At 43.9% G+C, this 21292-nt stretch overlaps 1 protein-coding gene across 2 annotated transcripts in view; it reads left to right on the top strand.

The window, feature by feature from the left end:
* The first annotated feature begins 1850 nt into the window (after positions 1-1850).
* PPP1R16B (protein phosphatase 1 regulatory subunit 16B) overlaps positions 1851-21292 on the top strand; it is a 113705-nt gene continuing 94263 nt past the window's right edge. For both annotated transcript variants that reach the window (XM_015407532.1, XM_015407531.1), the window contains exon 1: positions 1851-2169. In XM_015407532.1, the coding sequence (XP_015263018.1) occupies positions 1923-2169 (247 nt within the window). In that variant the 5' untranslated portion in view covers positions 1851-1922. The remainder of the gene's footprint in view (positions 2170-21292) is intronic.

The following is a 21292-nucleotide window of genomic DNA, read 5'->3' as shown; positions in this document are numbered from 1 at the left end:
CAGAAGATGGCAATAAAATAAAATAAACCCTCCAGGATCCCTGGCCAAATTGGCCTGGAGAAAATTGCTTCCTGACCCCAAAGTGGCAATCAGCATTTCCCTGGGCATGTAAGAAAGGGCCCCGAGAACTAAGTATTGATGCAACCCTTCCTTCTCTCCCTCTGATTATCTGCCTAAGTACACAGAATCAGCATTGCTGTCAGATGGCCATCTAGCCTCTGCTTAAAAACCTCCAAAGAAGGAGAGCCCACCACTTACCGAGGAAGCCTGTTCCACTGAGGAACTGCTTTAACTGTCAGGAAGTTCTTCCCGTTGGTTCTGGTTGTTTCTGGTCCGGCCTTCTGAAGCAACAGAAAAGAACTCTGCATCATCCTCTATATGACAGCCCTTCAAGTACTTGAAGATGGTTATCATATCACCTTTCAGTTATATCCTCTTCAGGTTAAACATACCCAGCTCCTTCAACCTTTCCTCATAGGACTTGGTCTCCAGACCCATCACCATCTTTGTTGCCCTTCTCTGGACATGTTCCAGCTTGTCTATATCCTTCTTAAATTGTGGTGCCCAAAACTGAACACAGTACTCTAGGTGAAGTCTAACCAGAGCAGAGTAACTTCACGTGATCTGGACACTATACTGTTGATACAGCCCAAAATAGCATTTGCCTTTTTAGCTACTGCATCACACTGCTGACTCATGTTCCATGTAGGGTCTACTAAGACTCCTAGATCCTTTTCACACATACTACTGCCAAGACAAGTCTCCCCCATCCTATACTTATGCATTTGATTTTTCCTATCTAAATGCAGAATTTTACATTTATCGCCATTGAAATTCATTTTATTTGTTTAGCCCAGTTTTCCAGCCTTTCAGGATCATCCTGTATCCTGACTCTTTCTTCTATGGTATTTGCTTGCTTCCCTTCACAATTTAGTATCATCTGGAAATTTAATAAGTATTCCCTCTATTCCTTCATCCAAATCATTGATAAAGATGTTGAACAAAACAGGTCCCAGGACAGATTCCTGAGGCACTCCACTTGTCACTCCTCTTCCAAGAGGATGAGGAACCATTAACAAGCACCAGTTACAAATCCACCTAACAGTAATAGGATCCAAACCACATTTTATCAACAAGAATGTTATGTGGAACCTTATCAGAAGCCATACTGAAATCAAGATAAACGATGTCCACAGCATTCCCCTGATCCAGCAAGGTAGTAACTATCAAAAAAAGAGGTAAGGTTAGTCTGACATGACTTGTTCTTGAGAAACCCAAACTGGCTCTTAGTAATCACAGCCACCCTTTCTAAATGCTCAAGGACTGACTGTTTGATGATTTGTTCTAAAACTTTCCCAGGTATAGACATTAAGCTGAAAGGTCAGTATAATCAAGTATGATACACAGGCCAGAAGAGAGAGCCACATGAATGGTTGCAGAAAATCTGCTCTGTAGTATATGTACATCCAGCCTGGTGTAGTAGTTAAAGCAACAGGCTAGGATCTGGGAGGCAAGTGTTTAAATTCCCAGTCTTCCATGGAAACTTAATGGGTGAACTTGGGCCAGTCACATACTGTCAGCCTAGCCTTCCTCACAGGATTATTTTGAGGATAAAATGGAGGACAACAAAATGGTATAAGTCACTTTGGGTCCCCATTGGGGAGAAAGGCAGAGTATAAATGAAGAAAGTAAATAAACAAACTTGGTTTGGGTTTGATGTGGCACTAACCTTACTTTATTGTTTTCTGGCCTTCTCTCTAGAATCCCACCATGTGTTCTGCAGACTCTAGGAAGTGCTATCCATGGATCAGCCACAGAATGTTTTCTTAGTCCTGGGCAGCTTACTCTGGGTGCCCAGATTGGGCTGCTAGTCCAGCCAGAAGTGAGGCTGACCCATTTCGCCTCTGAAATCTGCCCAGGCAATGGACTCCCACATGGACCTGCTGACAGAGCTCCAGCTGCTGGATAAGGTACCAACACTAGAGCGGCTCCGGGCAGCCCAGAAGCGTAGGGCTCAGCAGCTGAAGAAGTGGGCGCAGTACGAGAAGGAGATGCAGCACAAGAAGAGAAAACATGACAAGAGGAGGAATGTGATCAGCCACAAGAAGGTTTCTTTTGAGGCCAGTGTTGCACTGCTGGAGGCTTCCTTGAGGAACGATGTTGAGGAAGGTAAGAGCTCTGGAGTTCACATACACCCCTCCCCTTGGATTTGATAGGTGTTGTAAAAGCGCCAAGCTCTGCACAGGATCATTACTGGTTGTGGTATTAACAGAAACTTTTGATCCGGCTGATGTGAAGCACCGGGGCTGGGTGTGTGTGAACAGTCTGATGAGAAGTGACGAGGGGAGTTATTTGGGATTGAAGTTCACAGAGTGGTGTGGGTTCCATATCTTCCTCCACTCTCAGTTTGGTGTCGTGCTGGCCCTCATTCCAGTGGTGTCCGTACTTCCCTCTTTCCTTGGGCTGTGGTCTAAATCCCTTCCCTCTATATTCTCAGTGCATGAACTTTGTAAGGTCAACTTGTATCATATTTTGGGTGGAAAAGTCACCACAAAGTGGCTCTTCCTACCCTCCCCCCCCCCATGAGGACAGAAATATCTTCTAGAAAGTAAAATAGTAGCCCGTGATCTGAGGGGAAAAACCACACACACTGAATTATTTAGCAATAATTACATGTTTAGAATTGAGACCAAAGTTTCATTAAAGCAAACTCAAAGGCTATTGCTCAGGCATAATGTCTGAAGAATTCTGAAGGTGATCAAAGGAATTTAGACGAGGCTTACAGAATTTCTCAGAGATTGTCTGAATTTCCCAGGAGGATTCAGGACATCCTGGGGTTGCAGCTGGATTTTGCCTAAAGAAAAACTCAAAGTGACTTTAGAGGATGAAATATTTGAGGGATTTTTGAAGGAGATCAAAACAGTTTCTGCAAGACGAGTGACATTTCCTAGGAGGGCTTTCACAAATTCCTAGCCATCCCCTGACAATAAAATAAAGTCAGATTTGTAAAGACAGGGTAAAGTTACCTTGGTTTGAAAGAATATTGGCTATGAGCATGGAAATGGGTTCACTTAGAAAATATGTCTGTTCCTTTTCTGTGATGAAGATAGCACTCGTGGTGGCTTACAAAGTAAAATATTTCAAAATTTTAAAGCCAACCCACATACCAGAAAACTAGCTGTGAAGATAGTGATGTGCCAGCAAACAAAATGTGTATGTGGGGCAAGGTTGTACTTTGCCAGACCCATGGAAGCAAGCCGAGCCCCAGCACTTCTTCCAGTGCCTCAGAGGCTCGCCTTAAACCTAGCTGACCATTCCATAGGTCCAGGAGGCAATGACAGAAAGCAGCACTGGGATAGATGCAGCCATGAATGCATGAAGCTGCCTTATACTGAATCAGACCATTGGCCCATCAAGGTTAGTACTGTCTACTCAGACTGGCAACAGCTCTCCAGTGTCATAGGCAGAGGTCTTCCACATCACCTACTGCCTAATCCTTTTAACTGGAGATGCTGGGGACTGAACCTGGGACCTTCTGCATGCCAAGCAGATGCTCTGCCACTGAGTCACAGCCATCCTCCAAGTCACCTTCCTCCAACTTAACAGGATCTTCCTCCAAGGCTCCAAAGTTGGGCCAAAAGGAAAGGTGGGATATAAATATTTTAATAAACTTTGCACAGGGAGTAGTAGGATCCACCCCACTGCCAAAATGTTCTGGGCCCACCTCAATTGCTTGGAAAGAACTACCTCTATCTGGAGGAGAAAATGGTCTGGGGTGCCACTGTTAAGCAGGCATGCCCTGGGGGTTGCAAAGATTTTTTTAAAAAAAAGAAACTCCAAAAAAATAATCAGCAAGAGCAGCAACAACTAAAAACCAGTGACAAAACAGTCATAGAAGCAAGGCCGCCAATGTGAAATCTAGCAAGTGAGTCAATAAAAAGTGAATCCTATAGTATGAGCGCCGGAACTGGTAGATGAAACGCAAATGAGTCAAGGTGTCAAATCATAAAATGCCCTCCAAAACAGAATAGTCTTGACTAACTTCTGGAAGGTCAAAAGTGAGAATGCAAGGCAATTATCCTTGGGTGGGGAATTCCACAGTCTTGGGGGGCCACAGCAGCAAAAGCCCTGCTTAACATACTCTCATATTTGTTAGTTAGGGATGGTGAGGACTCTCATACATGTGAAAACTGTGCTTTTTCAGAGCACAAAAACACCGGTGGTTAAACTTTTAAGTAAAAAACACCACAGCCCATTTCATTTTTTGTGTTAAGATTTCTGAGATTTTGAGGGGGGATTGTTCAAGATTTGATTAAGGTTAATAATATTCCTTTGTGGTGGTAATTTCAGTGGAGTAAATATGAATGTGCTGTGGACCCAGCAATTGGGAGGTTATTTGTAATAAATGCTTCCTTTTTTGCTGCTGTGCTGTTCAATTGGCAAGTCTGTTTTGCTTTTGTCAAAATATGATTTGAACATAGTTTAGACTAGGACAGAAATTGCCATTAAATCCATTAGAAGCATTAGGATGGTTTGAAAGGAAATGCCATGTCTGAACAATGAAATATTATACAACAGGCTTCTTTGGAACCTGAGAGATGAAAGTAGGATTGGCCCAGATATTTCCCCATCGGCCTCAGTTGTTAGGCATGTTGTTCAACTGGGACAAAATACTTTGGGGTAATCAAATTTTAAGGTTTACAGATTGGCTTGTTCGAGGGAAGATAATGATGTTGTCTAAGTGTGGAGGAAAATACAGTGAGGAAGATAAAAGGCTTTTCTCCTAGTGTTCACAGACATTTCATTTTCACGTCTTCTGTGTGGGCTATTAGGAGAAAGTTTTGAAGGAACAAAATAGGAGCAGGTTGTGAATTGGGGCATCTGACGAAGGGAGCTTTGACTCTCAAATGTACTGGACTCGTACATAGCTCTTCTGAATCAGGGGTGTTACATTTAAAGACCTTCTAAAATCTATATGGTTTTAAATCTTGAGTAACAAGAAAAACAGAGGAAAAATTAGAAGGTTTGTGGGACTATGATGTCTCTTGATGGGAACATGGGGATTCTTATCTCAAGACCAATTTACCTCATGCAAGGGAACGTAATCCTGTCCCCACCTTAAACTGGTGCTGTGAATTAACTCCTAGATCTGCCTTATCACACACCTCTTCTGCCGTCCCATTCCCAACCACTCAACAGGCTGCTCCTTGTAGATGTTATCAGCTGTCAGCCTGTCTTGATTCCCCACCCCTCCCTCGTCAAATGGTCTTCTTTCCTCTCAGTCAAGGTGAGAGTCTGTAACTGCACTGATTTGCAGTTAAACCAATTTAAGAATCTTTTTAAAATAGGCCTTTTAAATTCTAATGGAACTATTTCTATTTTGAGATCTCATTTTCAGAACAGAAAAAATTTCTGTCTTGTATGTGTGTGTTAAATCTGTGGCAGTCCCTAAAAAAAAAAAATCCTCCAAATTCCATCTACCCAACCTGTGTCCATCCAAGATGTCCCCAGGTCATTTTTTTTAAAGCTGAACATCTCCTGTATCAAGCTGTAAATGGTCTTGACAAAAAAGCCCTCTTTAGATAGTATGACTGAGCATAGTAGAGTTCTTAAAAAAATAAAAGATGATTTAAGGAAGGATTTCATTACAATGAGGCAAAAGTTTCTGAAAAATACAATTGTCCTTGTTCAGCTTCTACATTTCTGATGTTAACAATTCATAAACTATTAAAATATGCATAGACTCCTGGACTTGGTGCCAAGGTTATATATGATTCTGCTAACTGATTATGAGAAAATCATGATTTCCACACACACACACACACGGCTCATTTATTTCGAGTTCCTCCTGGAATTCTTGCGGCTCCATCAAGCCAAAAGAGTTGGGCTAATGCTTTCCCTTTTCAGTCTAGGAGCAGTAGGACTGCCTTCCACACAAGAATTACCCCCAAAACTGTGGAGAGCAGGAAGGCTCCCCCACATATGACACCATTCTCATTCTGAACATAGTTTGGGTGTCCTTGGAGCTTGTCCCTTTAATCCAGAGAACAAAAAACAAACCTGCCCCTTCCCCCCAGATTCAAGGGGAAGCTTAGTACTGGCTGCAGGAAACCATCCAGGTGGACATTTCCTGCAGTGCCATTATGAGGAGATGTGGTAGAGCTAAATTGGTGTGGGGCAGCTTGCTACAATGCACCATTTGCCCCTCCCCTTTAGTCCTTTGGTTCCCTTCCCCCAGCTGTGCTTCCTGGCTATGCACGCAGCTCAGTAGGGAGGGGAACAAAGTGAAGGGAAAGGTGGGGTCTGGTCCATTGGGTAAGGGTCCCAGTTTGATTGCTGTTACACTATTGTGCAGACATTACAGGGGAAAAGGGGAGGATTGGTGGTGCATGGAACTGGAGTGTATTGAGGCTGTTTTGGGATTTCCCATCTCCATGTGCAGCCCAGAGATCTTCAGGAATTACAGCTGCTCTCCAAACTACAGAGATCAGTTCCCCTGGAGAAAATGGCTGATTTGGAGGGGATACTCTCTATGGCGTTATACCCTGCTGAAGTCCCTCCTCTCCCAAGGCTCAACTCCTGAGTCTCCAGGAATTTCCCAGCCCAGAGTTGACAACCCTAGGCCATTCCCGCCTGTACTCATACTGCTTGCTGCTGCTGTGGTGGGGTTCATTTTCACACCTGTGTGTGGATGCAGTGTAGGTAAGGGGCGATATCATGTTGTGTGCATTACCTAATAAGGATTTTAGTGGAGATTAGGAAGTAGAGTTACACTGGATGCTGCATTAATTTCTTTGCCTTATGACACAAGGCATCTCTTCAAATGCAGTGTTTTTAGCTTACCTGAATAAAAAATACAGCTGCAAGTCACTGTGCATTGCTTTATTGACTGAAGAGAGAGAAAGTGATGTGCATGCATTTGAGAATTAGCTTGAGGGTCAAGCTGGTTGTGAAGGAAACCACTGATCTTTTAAAGGCAAGTTACAGTCTCACAAAGCCTGGGTTTGGATTGAGAGTATGAGCCATCCCTTCACAGCTGTTATCAATCCTTTAGAGGGGAAAAAGGCAGGGATCTCCTTTATTTTCCTTGTGAATTGTTAAACTGTCCATGGTTCCAATTCTTCTCGTTCTTTTTCTCCATCTTCCCCCTAAGCGATACTTATTTGGGGATATTTGATGAAGATGCATTTTCATTAGGGCATCTTGGTAAGCATCAAAGAACCAGGAACAATCTGGACTTCAAACATGAGAACATGTGGACACATCCACTACTTTGAAGTGCTTCAGGGAAAGTCCCCCCCACACACACACACACAAAGAGAAAGAGTTATGCTGCTTGGTATTTATGATGCCACTTAGATTTGATACTCATTTGTCAGGGAAAAGCTCCAAAAAGAAAATCTGTTGGAGCTTTAAGATATCCTATTTCAAATGCTGTTGTTTATTTGCTTTGTATCAGCCACAGGCTTAGGTTTCATTGTACTCAGTTCTGCAGGGAAGCAAAACAAGAATAATCCCTACTTAAAAATCTGTTCATCTAAAGTGAAGATTGATAGGTGGGCAAGAGGAAGGAAGCAAGATGAAAGGAACAGTGAATGGATTGAAATAATCTTGATAAACAGTGTGCCAACTGTGTAATCTCTGTGCAGGGAGAAAGGCACAAATAAATCCAAGAAGGGACTTGCACAAACATTATGGGATGGATTACAATTCTTCTTCTGTTTGCATGAGTTGTGTTTATTATATTTATGTCTTGCTTTCCCAGCAATCATCTTCCAACATGGTTTACATCCACGAAGACAGGTGTGCTCAAGGGAGGCTTCCCCCCCCCAATTCTCTCCTTTCCCTGTAGACCCTTTCTTCTTGTTCCCCACGCCATTCTCACCATTCTCTTGTAGTGCCCCACACCATTCCTCCACATATCACCCAGGGCTGCATTTCATGGATCCACAACAATCTGCCGTGGGAGAAGGGGGAATTCTGCTCTGCTCTGCTGTGCTCACTGTGCTTAGAACCCAACCTCATATCTTTGCAGCAGTAACCAGGAGATCCATTTATCGTACTGTAAAGTAGATACCATCTCTCTTCTCATGTGACAATTGCTGTCACTCAGGGCTGTTTTTGGGCAGGAACGCACAGGAACGGAGTTCCGGCTGGCTCCCAAGTTGGCCACGCCCAGCAGGAACTCATTAGCATAATAGGCCATACCCAACAGCAGAAACTCATTAGGATTGGCTACATTAGGGGTGTGTGGCCTAACATGCAAAGGAGTTCCTGCTACAAAAAAGCCCTGGGTTTTGACAACAAACAAGGTAAACAGGATAACAAGCAAAAGGTGGGTGTGGCTGGATAACCACATTTCTGGTAACATGGGGGTGCGGCCTAATGTGCTAATGAGTTTCTGCTGTTGGGTGTGACCTATTATGCTAATGAGTTCCTGCTGGGCTTTTTCTACAAAAAGAGCCCTGCGTGTCACTCCAGATGGATAGATTAATAAAATGTAGTCCAGCGGAAGAACCTAGATGGACAAAGTAGGATCAACATAAGATCTTGTGCCAGATAAGCAAATACGACAGGAAGTGACAGGAGGATATAGACAATATCAGCACCGAGGAATGCTACTATCTCGCATATCCTTCTATAACTTCCTGTAGTGTCTGCTACCTTTTGCACTAGATTTTACATTTATCCTCTTCGTTGACCTAAGAACCGTTGGGGATGGCCTTCACTCACTCTGACTGAAGCATTAATTTTATTAGATCTTGTTTTAAAACAATCTGTCTTTGTAACATCTGCACCCTTCTCCTGCCTTTCTATTGAGAATATGAAAGCTTTGATCTAATGGATGTATACTCCAACGCACCTGCTGAAGTCAGCTGTGACTCACAGAAGGTTATGCTAGAATAAATGTTGCTGTTCTGTAAGGGTCGATTTTCATGAGAAAGAGTTCACGGCCGGGGGGGGGACCATGGACCTACCCTGTGAACACCTACACCATTATATGTGATTAGTATGTTGTTCTCAATTCTCATATTCTCTGTTCCTGCTCCAGCTTGGGAACAAACAGTTGCACAGAAGGAACTTCAGCCATCCACCCATGCTGTCACCCTGAAATGATGCATGGGAATAATAGTTTTCCGCAGTTGGCCAGATAGTTCAATTTGGTTCTGAATAGCAAAGCGGGGTAGAAGACTGTAGCTCCTTCTGTGTGCTGCCACACTTCCAATCCAGAGCAGGGACAGTGCTCACAAGGAGAGTGAGAATAGCACACAAGTCATGTATGACTTTGTGATTGTTCATGAGCTGGGTCCGTGTTCCCCTTCCGCTGAGCACTGTCTTGTGAAATCAACCTTAAGTTGTCACTGGAATCCTGTTTAATATTGTTGCTACTCGCTGACATGTCTCCTCAACTGGAGCTAGTTGACTTTGGTTGGACAGAAGAACATGATCTGTTCAATATTACTCTTAGCTCTATTGGAGCTTCTCATTTTAAGGTTGACCCTTTAATTCCATCTTCAAAGAATTGTGAGGATACCGGGCACAGTGGATTCTGACATGCAGTGTAGACGTTCTCTGGTGACTGCTCATGGATCTTTTGCACCACTTTCAGTATAAAAGTAACTTTCTTAATTAGAGGAGCACTTTGAAAAAGAACCATTAATTAGCTATTATAAATTGCTTTCTCTATCTTTTTAATACCTTTGATTCCCTTGTTGTTCAGACCTTTACAAGGTGCCTTAAATTTTCCACACAAGGAAAAACCCTTCCTAGGATCTTTCTGAAACTGATATCTCTGTGCTGATTCAAACCTGAAGGTGGCATTTCTTCCACAATTGCAGTTTCTGTCTAGTTCTGTTCACCAGGCCTTCAGTCAGTACATTGTCACCAACAGAAGAGTTTTTAAAATACTTTTTTTAAAAAACGAAGAGCTGGTTTTTATACCCCACTTCTCCCTACCTTGAGGAGTCTCAGAGTGGCTTATAATCGCCTTCCCTTCCTCTCCCCACAACAACCACCTTGTGAGGTAGATGGGACTGAGAAAGCTCGGAGAGAACTGTGACTAGTGCAAGGTCACCCAGCAGGCTTCATGTGGAAGAGTGGGGAATCAAACCCTGTTGTCCAGACTGGAGTTCGCTGCTTTTAACTTCTACGCCATGCTGGTTCTTTAAAATGGTTAAAATGCTTGGATTCAACAAATGGCTACCCCTTTCCACACTCCCTTTCTACAATCCCTTTAGGCAGTCATGATAAGTAAATAATAACAATAAATAAAATAATGATGATGATGCCAGCCATGTACGATGTTACAAGCTTTGCGTTCTCGCAGGCCACTGCTGGTGGTTTAAAGGGAGACATTTATTTATTTAAGTTATTTATACACCCTTCGCTCCATTGGGGACCCAAAACATTGTTCTTCTCTCCTCCATTTTATCCTTAGAACAACTCTGTGAGAGAGGCTAGGCTGCACTTGGTCCAAGGTCACCCATCAGGCTTCCAAGGCAGAGTGGGGGTTTGAAGATGAGTCTCTGTGATCCTAGTCCCAGCGTTCTAACCACTATACCACACCAGCTCTCATGGCACTTCAGTTGCTTCCACAAGGATGTTTTCTCCCACCTTGGCTTCCAAATGGGAGCGCTGTGTTTGAGAGCATCCAAGCTAGGTCATCCTGTAACCATCCACTTTGTATGCTTCCCCTGTCCTTAGCATGCTCGTTGTGGAACCTGGTTTACTTCAACCTTTTAAGAAAGAACCCTACCCAAATGTGATAGCACATTGTCTGGATGGGAAAGTATGCATTTTTAAAGGTCCTGCCCACATCAACATCTCTTCCTTTCCCTCAGCCCAGCCATGCCACCAGTGGTCTTTTTGAGGGTTTTAGAAGGGGGGGGGAGGTTGGTAATTGCTATAGCACTATAGCAGTTACAGTTTGGGTTTTTTTTAAAAGCCATCAAAAGTTCTCCAGTGGCATGGTAGAGAAAAACTGCAGGGGAAATGGGGTGTGTGTGGGAAATTGCACAGAATGCTCCTGTGTGGATGCTCCATTGCCAATGCAAATGCCTTTGCATTCATAGGAGCAATGAATGGAGAATGGAGAATCCTTGCCATGTGAAAGTGGAACTTTAAGGATTTATTTATTTATTTTTGTTTTGCAACAAACGTACTGTTGCTAATTTCCCCCTCTCCTAGTAAGGCTCTAGAATGTAGCTGAATTTCTCTCATTTGTTTTTTTCTTTTCTGTTTGAGAGGGGCCATCTGCTTTCCAGTCTCTGTGTTGCCAAATAACAACAGGGAGACCTGAGGCTGGAGCATCTACCTTAGTTGTGGTTGGCATTGATTTTGGCTGCTGAATGCAGTCTGTCTGGGCTGTCAACCAATTAAAGAATTAGTTCATTCATCTTCCAACTTTTACTTACTTTCATTGATCTGTGTTTGTATATTTGGCGTTCAATATAAGGTGTCTTTCTTAGACTGAGAAAGTGGCACAATTTCTTAACAAAAACTGCTGCTCATTTCTAGTCCAAATCGCCCCGTGAGTGCGGATTGCTAAATCCGTGCTCCGGGGCGACTTGGGGGGCAGGGAGATTTTTGTGCACTCTTGGGGCAGTCCCCAGGGGTGCACAAAAATGCGAAACCTTTGGAAAAAAATCGGGGGGATGTTTAAATCCCCCTGAAAGTCACAGAGCGAGAGTGGCGAGAGGGGGGGGCGGAAAGAGAAATTCTCCCCAAACGGCACCATTGTCTTCACTTATCTATATATCTAATAGCCAAGATGCCCCCTCTGTGCGGATATCTAAATCCGCACATCAGGAACACATAGAGATTTTCCTGCACACTTGGGGCACTCCTTAGGTGTGCAGAAAAATCTGAAATGTTGAAAAAACTATATAGGGGATACTTAAATCTCCCAAAAAGTAAAAGAGTGTTGCTTGCGCATGCACAGAGAACGCACTGGGAATTCTGCCTCACCGCTGTGCTGGGGGGGGGGAGCAGGCTTGGCGGGCCCGGCGGCTGGGCTCACCTGTGGCTGCTTCCTCCTTCTCCATGTGGAGCTCGTGCTGCTTCTGTATGGGAGCCGCTGTGAATACTCCCCCCCCCCGCGAGTATCGCAGGTCCCTGTCTTGTATATTATATTTCAATATGATATCTCAATATTATTATATTATATTCAGTGTTATCTGGAAATTGGAATGTGGAATATGGCCTATTATGTTATCATCAGGGTCAGTTCTAGTTGTTGGGCCTGAGGCAGAGAATGGCCAGGGCCCCCCTTCCCATCTCCCATTAATCCACGTGCCACCCATCTGCCTGTTTGTTCTTCCCTTGCCCACCCACATGCCTGTTCCAACTGCCGTGCTTACAGGTATTGGCACCACCTGCATACCTTCCCTGGTGGTGTTGGGCAGAATGTGCAGCCAGGAATGCAGGTGGTTGACAGGATGGTGAAGAAGGGAGGGGTTTGGTGGCAGTGGACCCTGCCAGAAATCGTAGTCTCTGGCAGCTGTCCCATCTTGGGGCATGTTGATGCTGGCCCTGGTTAGGGCAATAAGGCCCAAACAGCTTTTATAAATGAACAAGTCAGACCATGAGTATTGGATCCAGGCTGAAGAACTTCACTAAAGTTGATTTCTGCTGAGAGTCGTCTATTAACTGTTGTTGTTAATGATTTATAACCTGAAATATTGCTAGTTTTGCCTGTATGGAGGAAGGAAAACTCATTATTAGTTAACACTGTCATAATTTAGTAGAAGAAAAAAAGTTCCTCCAGTCTGTGTACCTTTCAAGCCCAACCCCACCAATTAAGCTAAGTTTTCCTTTGTGATTAAAAATTTTGTTCATTCATCAGCTGGTTAAAGTACACAGTCCTATAGATCAGTGCATGGTGAAGACCTTGGGACAAAACAGTTAAATCCACAGTTTAGCCATGAGCAACACCACCCTTTTCCATGTGTTGCAATTGTGACTGTATTTCGCAGTGATCACGAGGTACCTAGCGAGGACTATAGCTCAGTCGTAGAGTGCCTGGTGTGCATGAAGTTCCTGGTTTGATCAGTGACATTTCTAGCAGTGGATCTTGGGCAGCCTGTCTGGGAAAGATTTGTAAGAGTTATGACCTTGGAAAGCTGATACCAACCAGCATATACCATGCTGGGCAAGATGGGACTGTACTGCTTATGGTATTTTGAGCTATGAATGAGCTATGATTGAGTAAACTTGGAACCTGGTGAATAGATGGCACATCTGTGATCCCATTTCAAAGCAGGGGTTTGTATAAACCCCAGAGAGTAATAGACAGAATGGGGATGGGGCATAGGGACAAGTTTTTGCAGATAACCATAAAGGGTGCAATGGGATGTTTAGCACAGTCGCATCAACCTTCAATGGGAATATGATTGTTAACTGAATGTCCTTTGACTGAACTCCTCATTAACACACAAATGGAGTCCCCTCTCTGGAGTGCTTCAGTGGCATTGTTTGATGTTCACTTCAAATACTGGAGTACGCCACTTAGCTTCTGTGTAGTGCGGCTTATTATAGGATTATGGCCTTGGTAAAGAAGCTGCAGTTGGACCCTATACACTGCAACTTGCTGCTGCTCTGTACAATCTGCAAACTCCTCTGAATATTGACGGCCATGTTTCACAACAGAATTCCTTAAATGCCCTCCTTGCCTGAAACATTTCACAAAGCTCTTTCACCATTTTTTTTTTTAAACACAGTTGCAGGGAAGAATGTCCATAACTTCCCATTTAACAGCACTAAGACCGCATGTTTGCTGTTGCAGGCTCAGAGTCCCTAACAGGCAGCGGTTTTAAGAATATTATTGGCGAATCTACAAAAGAAAAGAGGTGATTAGATGGACCGTTGAACCAATTGTGTTTTGATGCAAAGCAATGATTCAGGCGTCTGCGTTAAACTGCTTAAAGAGAGGTTTATGTCCTTTTGAATGGCGAACATGCTGTGCACCAAAGCTGCTTGTGAGCAATGTGCAAGCATGAGTCAAATCTGTATTGTGAAAACCTTGTATCAGTTTTATACACCTTGTGGCAGAATAGTCCTTCTCTGACCTGCAGGCCCTGTTCCATCTTGCCCTCCAAGGTTTTACTGACACCAGGAGGGGCTTTTCTCTCTCTCTGTTTAACCACCACCACCACCTGACTTTTGTAGGAATTCCACACTGGGATGGTCAGGGCTTCCAACTTCCCTTCCAAGTTCTGAGGCATCGCCTCTGCATCTCCTGCTACCCAACACCTGGTTACCACAGGAACAGCTTATTGCCTTGTGTGCCACTGGGGGAGTAGTCACTTGCAAACCGACTGCCCTCCCCTTCCTCCTGGCGCTCCATAGAAAATAGCATATCCAAGAAGGTGGAGGTCTGTGTGGTACAGAGAACCACTGCCAGGATGAAAAGTTACAAAGTATTTATTAAAAAGAAAATGTTCACAAGCATACTTTTAGCACAGCACCAGACTGAGCAAGGGTTTCAAAAGAAAAGGGTAAAATGCAATTCTCTGTCCCTCTCTCTATACATGTCCTATCAGATGCTAAATGTAAGGCAGGCTCCTTAACTTAGAAAGGTACACATTTTTACAGGAGTTCCATTTACCTTCAAATCTCCTTCAGGTTTGCAGGCCAGCACATGGCAATGGCCTCCTCCTCCAGACTGCAGTTAAGAGCTCTGTCTGCTTTGATGGAATCAGCACCCCAGAGCCTTTCTCCTCGCTCCCAGGACTTTTATCACCACTCTTTTTTCCACCCACTGACCAGGTCAGGCTGGGTCAAAGAAGCTTTTCCCAAAGTCTCCAGAAGTTTCTTCCTGAAGTCCTTCTAGTAATGAATACTCCCAAATCTCTGTTCCCTGCTGGGGTGCAGGGGGGGGGGCTTGACCATCCTATTGTCTCTTGCTAGACCTATTCACATTTCTAAAAAGGGTGGCTGAGGCTTGAGGCTAGAAAGCAATTGAACCTCCTGCCTGTTTTCCCTCCTCTTGCCCGTTCTCTGTCCAGAGAGAAAAACTTTTGAAAACACCTAGTGAAGGTTTTACTCAGTTCAGAACTCCACCCCAAAATGCATTTTTTCACGCACCCAAAAATGCAGAATGGGCATTGCCAGTAAAGTCTTGGTCTAGGGACCTAAAAGGGCAACCAGGTTTTTCACATCCTGGTTGTTTCTGATTTTCCCTCGGAAGGAACTGTAAAACCATTTCTACATGGGGATGTGGAAAGATGCTGCAGCAGCATGCAAGGCAGGAATGGTGTCTATGCCCACATATGTGTACCCTGCCACCGCCTCACCTTCTACCATTACATATGGTGCAAAAGCACACCATGGTATCAATTGGGTGCTCTTCCCACAGCCTGTAACCCAGTCTGCAGTGATACAGCATGGCTCTGCTGAGAAAGGGGGGCTGAAGAGGGGAAGGTGTCCCCTCTCCCTAGTGGCTGCAGGTAAGAGCAGTGCATGACCTACCTGCAGCCAGCCCACATTTTCATGTTTAAGCCTGGGAGTCAAACAAGGCATGCCCATATTGAGTTTGATGTTATCTGGGTATTCCCCAATACAGTGGGTATTCCCCATAACCCATGCAGGGAAAAATCTGTGTGGAAGCAGCCTAAATCAGATTGATAAAGTAAACTAATGAAGTGTGATTTCTTTTCAGATACCAAGTAAATGTTTGTTGGTGTGTATACTGCAGATTGCTCAGAGGTCTTCATGTGAGCTGGTTATTGGCTGCCAAGGCAAATCTGTAGTAATTCATGCAACGAAAGCTAATATAGCTGGATGTTTCTTGTGTTTCTTGAAACACTGGAAATGCAAAATGTCTCTCTGTATCCTGACTCCCACTTGTACAGTCTTCTTTTCTTTCAACTTTTTTTTATTTTAAGTACATAAGATTCCTTTGGATTAGACCAGTGGTCCCTCTAGTATAGCATCCTGTCTCCCATAGTGGCCAAGCAGTTGCCCTAGAGGGCATGAAAGATGTCAGGCTGGCCATAACCAGGGCTGGAGCCTTTTCTGTGGCAGCTCCACTTTGATGGAACGAGCTCCCCGAGGACATCAGGGCCCTGCGGGATTTATTGAAATTCTGCAGGGCCTGTAAGACGGAGCTCTTCCACCAGGCATTCGAGATGCCACACTAAATGATTTACCATTCTAACTGAATACTACGCCCTACCATCTACTCTTGGCTGCCAGCCTGACGTCTATGCCCGTATGAAAGAACTTAAGCCCTAAGGAGCCTGACAGCAGCTGCTGTTTTCCCAATGGTGGATGTTCAAGACAGTTCCGCTGTCTTATGTGAATGGCATTTTAAATGGTTTGTTTGATTTTAAATTGTTACACTATTATATTGTCTTATTGTTCTACTGTTTATAATGCCTATGGCCATGTTAGCCGCCCTGAGCCTGCCCTGGCGGGGAGGTCAGGATATAAATCTAATAAATAAATAAAAATGGGGCATGGAGGGTGAGGCTCTCTCATGATGTTGCCTCCCAGCACTGGTATTTAGAGGTTTTTTTCCTCTGTATATGGAGGCTTCCTTTGGCATTTTACTTCATACTCAAAACTTATGACTTCTTTTTCGTTGCTAAATTCTCAGCATCCTTTTTTAACATTAGTTGCTATGGCAGTTGTCAAGACAGCTGATAACTTATGCTAAAATTCTAGTGCACAGAAAGCCTCTCCTGCAGGTTTTGTCTGGGCGAACAGTCAGTCTGACCCCCGCACACCCGTCGTCGTTGTAGTAAGTTACACAGATTTGAAAAGCATAATCATGTATTGCAAATTACAGGTGAACGCACTCACAGATAATCCATTTAGAAAGGATTGCATTTTAGGCCTTCTTCAAGCCTCTCTTGCTTTTTTGAGTTGCCAGATAAACTTTGCAGGAATAAGTAGGCATACGAAAGAAATCACACCTGAATGAAATCATACATACATTCATCTGGAACAAATAGCACACCCTGGTTGACTGACATGTTTTGTGCCAATAATAGTGGGAATAGTCTCTTCACACTTTTTAAAGTTAAAAATTGAGGCTTACAGCCAAAGATCTGGCTCACTGTTTCAAACTGATAAGCAGTTATTCACTTCTGCTCTTCCTGGTATGTGAACGTTACCACTCTGCCCTTTCTTTTAAGCGCCCCCCCCCTATCCTTCCTGTAGCATTTTCTCAACCAATATGTTGGGAGTACCCATGTACACTCCTGGGTTTCCCTGACATACTAACAGATATCCCCGCCTCCCCACTCTGGGCTGTTTCAGGTTGGGAAAATAGTGCGGTGGTGAAGGCTGAAGCCATGCCTTCATGCATGTCGTGGTCATGATCTGAATTGTATCTTGGGAGACTGAGGAGACTCTGTAACTCATGTGTGATTGTTATACAGGAATCAATGTTCCCTCTAAGTTCCACAGTGTTGTGAGCAGAAATTCTACCTCATGAGTGAAAAAAACTAGCAGCATTAAAGTTGTGAGCGAGTCTACATTTGACTATCATGTAAATTAGTTTTTTAGAAGATTTATTTCCATAACCTTGTAAAAATCTCAGAATAAATTATTTTAAGTTATATTTAAACTATATTTTATGAATAATTTAAACAGTATAAGAGAAAACAGAATCAAGTCAAATCTTACCCACCCCTTTCCACTATATTGGTAGACCTGGCCTTTGGAGAATGGGTCTATCTGCCCCAGTCCACTATATTGGTAGACTTCCCTCAGACCATCACCCTGTGCTGAGCCTTAGAAAACATAACAGCACTTGGGGTCTACTTTAGTTTTTTTTTTTTTTTTAGTGAAATATGACAACTAGCATTACAGGTCAAGTATAATGGAGGAAGAACAGTAGAAAAGAGCAAGAGTCCTGTAGCACCTTAAAGACTAACAAAATATGTGGCAGGGTATGAGCTTTCACAAGTCACTGCTCACTTCTACAGGAAAAATCACTGTCAGAACCCTGCCTAACTTAAAAAACAGGAAGCTGCTTAAATGTTATTAACCTACCCAAACCACTTATTTATTCAAATATTTATTTCCCACTTTTCCCTGTGACTCAAGGCAGCTTACAGACCATACTGAAAGGCATAATAATGGTGTGCAAAAAACCCACAACTTTCCCCCCCAGCTCCATTGTAGCCTGTGCGGATCCCACAGTGTGTGTGTGGGCCCCACAGACTATAATGGAAATCAATCTGGGGGTATCTGGGGCTTTGGGGGGGCCTGTTTTTTGAGGTAGAGGCACCAAATTTGCAGCAGAGCTGCTGGTGCCTCTCCTCAAAAATCTCCCCAAGCTTCAAAAAGATTGGACCAGTGGGTCCAATTCTATGGGCCCCAGAAGGAGGTGCTCCATCCTCCGTGGTTTCCGATGGGCTGAAGCAGTATCTGTGACCTGAAACACAGGATACAGGGTGGGGGTCTCTGGACCCAATCTGTGTTCTTTGTCATGTGTAGAGCCAAACTACCTAATACAGTTGGCCACAATTTGGGTTGGAGTTTCCCTACCCCAACTCACCCTACAGCCACACTGCAGCTGTGGAGAGCTCACCCAAGCACTGCAGGGTTTGATTTGCATTGGGACCATAGCACTGGGGGAGGAGACACTCCAGCCTCACCTACATGTCATTTTCCTGAGCTGAAATGTTGTTGGGTTTGGGGGGTTTTTGTGTGTGCTGTCACTGGTCCTTCAGATACAGTATTCAATGCACCATGTAGTCCTGCAACACAGTAAATAAGGCCTGCCCCCGGAGTCATTTTGGCTTGAGAAAATCGTTCGTGTGTATATGGAAGGGAAGGCTAGAGTCCCTCCTCCTCAGTGCTGTGATCCCAGTCTGAATCCTTGTGGTGCTTGGGTAAGTAAGTTCCTTGTGGGGAAAGTGAGTTGGGTCAGGAGAACCTGAGCCCGATTCATGGCCAAATGTATTGTATAATTTGATCCTGGGAAACTGTGTCAGAGTGAGAGAGGTCCTCCTGGCTTCCCATACTTCTTCTGTACATTTTTTCCCAATCTCATTTTTAGGCACCAGCCTTTCCTTTAGCCTGTTGCATTTTGGCAGTCTCTGGCCTGGAGATCTCCCAGAATTACAGCTGATCTCCGGATTGCAGAGATCAGTTCCCCTGGAGAAATGGACTCTGTGGCCTTATAATCTGCTGAGGTCCTGCTCCACCCCTAAATTTCCAGGAATTTCCAAAAATGGAGTTGGGGTTCCTACTGTTACCTTTCCCCCTAAGTGTCTCCTTCTTCTGTCCGTGAGCAGCTAAGCAGCTCAGTTTATGATACCCACCCATAGATTCTTGTGCATGCATCACCCCTCTATGGCATAATATCTGCTCAGCCAATTCCTTCCAGAGGCTTTATCAGTGTCAGAGGATCTCTTGGTACATTACAATATAGATTGCTTGACCCACATCAGTTTCCCTGAACACTTCTTATTTAACTATTTTTAAAACAATAGAGGGATGTATGTGTGATTTCCTCCTCCCCCCCCCATCCCCATCTTTCATAATATGCCTTTATTAATCTGTGTGTCCTCGGCAATCCTAAATAGACTTGCACTAGTTAATGCTTGTTGAAGCTGCTGCTACACTCTTCGAAGGTTTTTAGAAGAGGACATGAGGCCTACCTTTTTACCCTTTGGTATATTTAATTTCTAAATGGCATGAATGCTTACACGGAGAGTGAGTCTACAGTTTTGAAGCAAGCTCTGCATTTCGAAGGAAGTACTGAAGCAGAATTCTGGTGCTGTCTGATATGTAGCTCTAAAGAGTAGCTAAACTGTGATTCTGTGGATAGCTTTGAGGGGCTTCTGAGCTGCTTCTGTCATAGGGTGGAAATAATGAGCACAACCATCCACTAATGGAACTTTTGAGGTATCTCTGTCTGCAAATATCCCCCATAGTTAAAACTCCCATGGCTATGCAGGAAGAGTTCCTGTTGTTTCAACTGAGTTGGAGGACAAAGATAACCACAGGCTGTGTTTGTATCCTGTGGCGCTTACAGCCACCCGAGTGTACAAGTGTTACATTGGTTTCATCCTTAGTTATCTCTTTTCTGAACTGTTTATCTTTCTATAAATAGCAATAAAAGCATTTGAATTTTAACTTGGCCTATGGTATTCCACTTGTATTTCCTTTAAAATAAGTGGAATGCTATGTAACTGGCTATTTGTCCAAGCGATTTTTCTGTCCCCACTGTATTCCATCATGTTATCTATGTATCAATTTTTAGATCCTGTAACTAAAATTAGTAGGGAGTTCTGTTTAAAAATTGATTACACATCCTGATCTGTAGTGAGCCTATCAAGGAAAACTATATTAACCCTGATCTGGATAGACCAGGCAAGCCCAATCTTGGAAGCTACGCAGGGTCGACTCTGGCAAGTACTTGGATGGGAGACCTCCTTGGAAATACCAGCAATCAGGAGGCAGGGGCAGGCTTTATTCAGCCACCTCTCTGAATATCCTCCAGGCCCCCAGTAGGGATCAGTCACCAGAGGTCGCCATGACTTCCAGGTGCATACACACTTACACACACAGGCACATAAGGAAAGTTGTTCAACAACAGAGTTACACCCTTCTAAGATTGTGGAAGTCAGTGGGTTTAGAAAGGTTTAACTTTCCTTAGGATTGCATGGTAAGGATGTGCTCCTATGCAAATTGCTGTCAGCTGTCATTTTGGCAGATGCAAGTTCAGGAGTGTATAGAATGGATCCTGTGCAAGCTAGAGACACCAAACTTGGAGGGCATGTAGAGGAGTTAGTTTTAGTTAGCTTTAAAAAGTGCATAACCTGCCCACGATGTCCATATGGAAGCCAAGCAAGACAGTAAATTGTCAGTGTACATTACCAGCGATCTGAAGTACCTGAACAGGTACATGCACCTCAAACACTTTCACGTGGAGTAGTTAAGGTCCATCGTGGAATCCCTTCTACTTGGGGAATTCCTTTGTTCCATTGACTTGACAGAAGCATATCTTCACATCCCGATTTACCCACAGCACAGAAGGTTTCTCTGGTTCTGCGTGGGAGAGGAACAACTGCAATTTTGGGCCCTTCCCTACGGTCTGTCCTCCACCCCACGGGTATTCACGAAGACCCTGATTCATCCGATTGTGTCCCTTCGGGAACAGGGCATTCACCTCCACCCATTCTTGGACGACATTTTGATACAGTCTCCCTCCAAGGTGCAATTATTGAAGGACACCCGGAAGACCATACAATGTCTGCAGAGCTTCAGATTCATAATCAACAAACGAAAGAGTTATTTGATTCCGTCCCAATGCCTGGAACATCTGGGTGTG

Source organism: Gekko japonicus, unplaced genomic scaffold (assembly GCF_001447785.1).
Source record: "Gekko japonicus isolate JY-2015 unplaced genomic scaffold, Gekko_japonicus_V1.1 scaffold950, whole genome shotgun sequence".
Lineage (NCBI taxonomy): Eukaryota > Metazoa > Chordata > Lepidosauria > Squamata > Gekkonidae > Gekko > Gekko japonicus.
The sequence above is the reverse complement of the archived record's forward strand: the minus strand, read 5'-3'. Positions and strand labels throughout refer to the sequence as shown.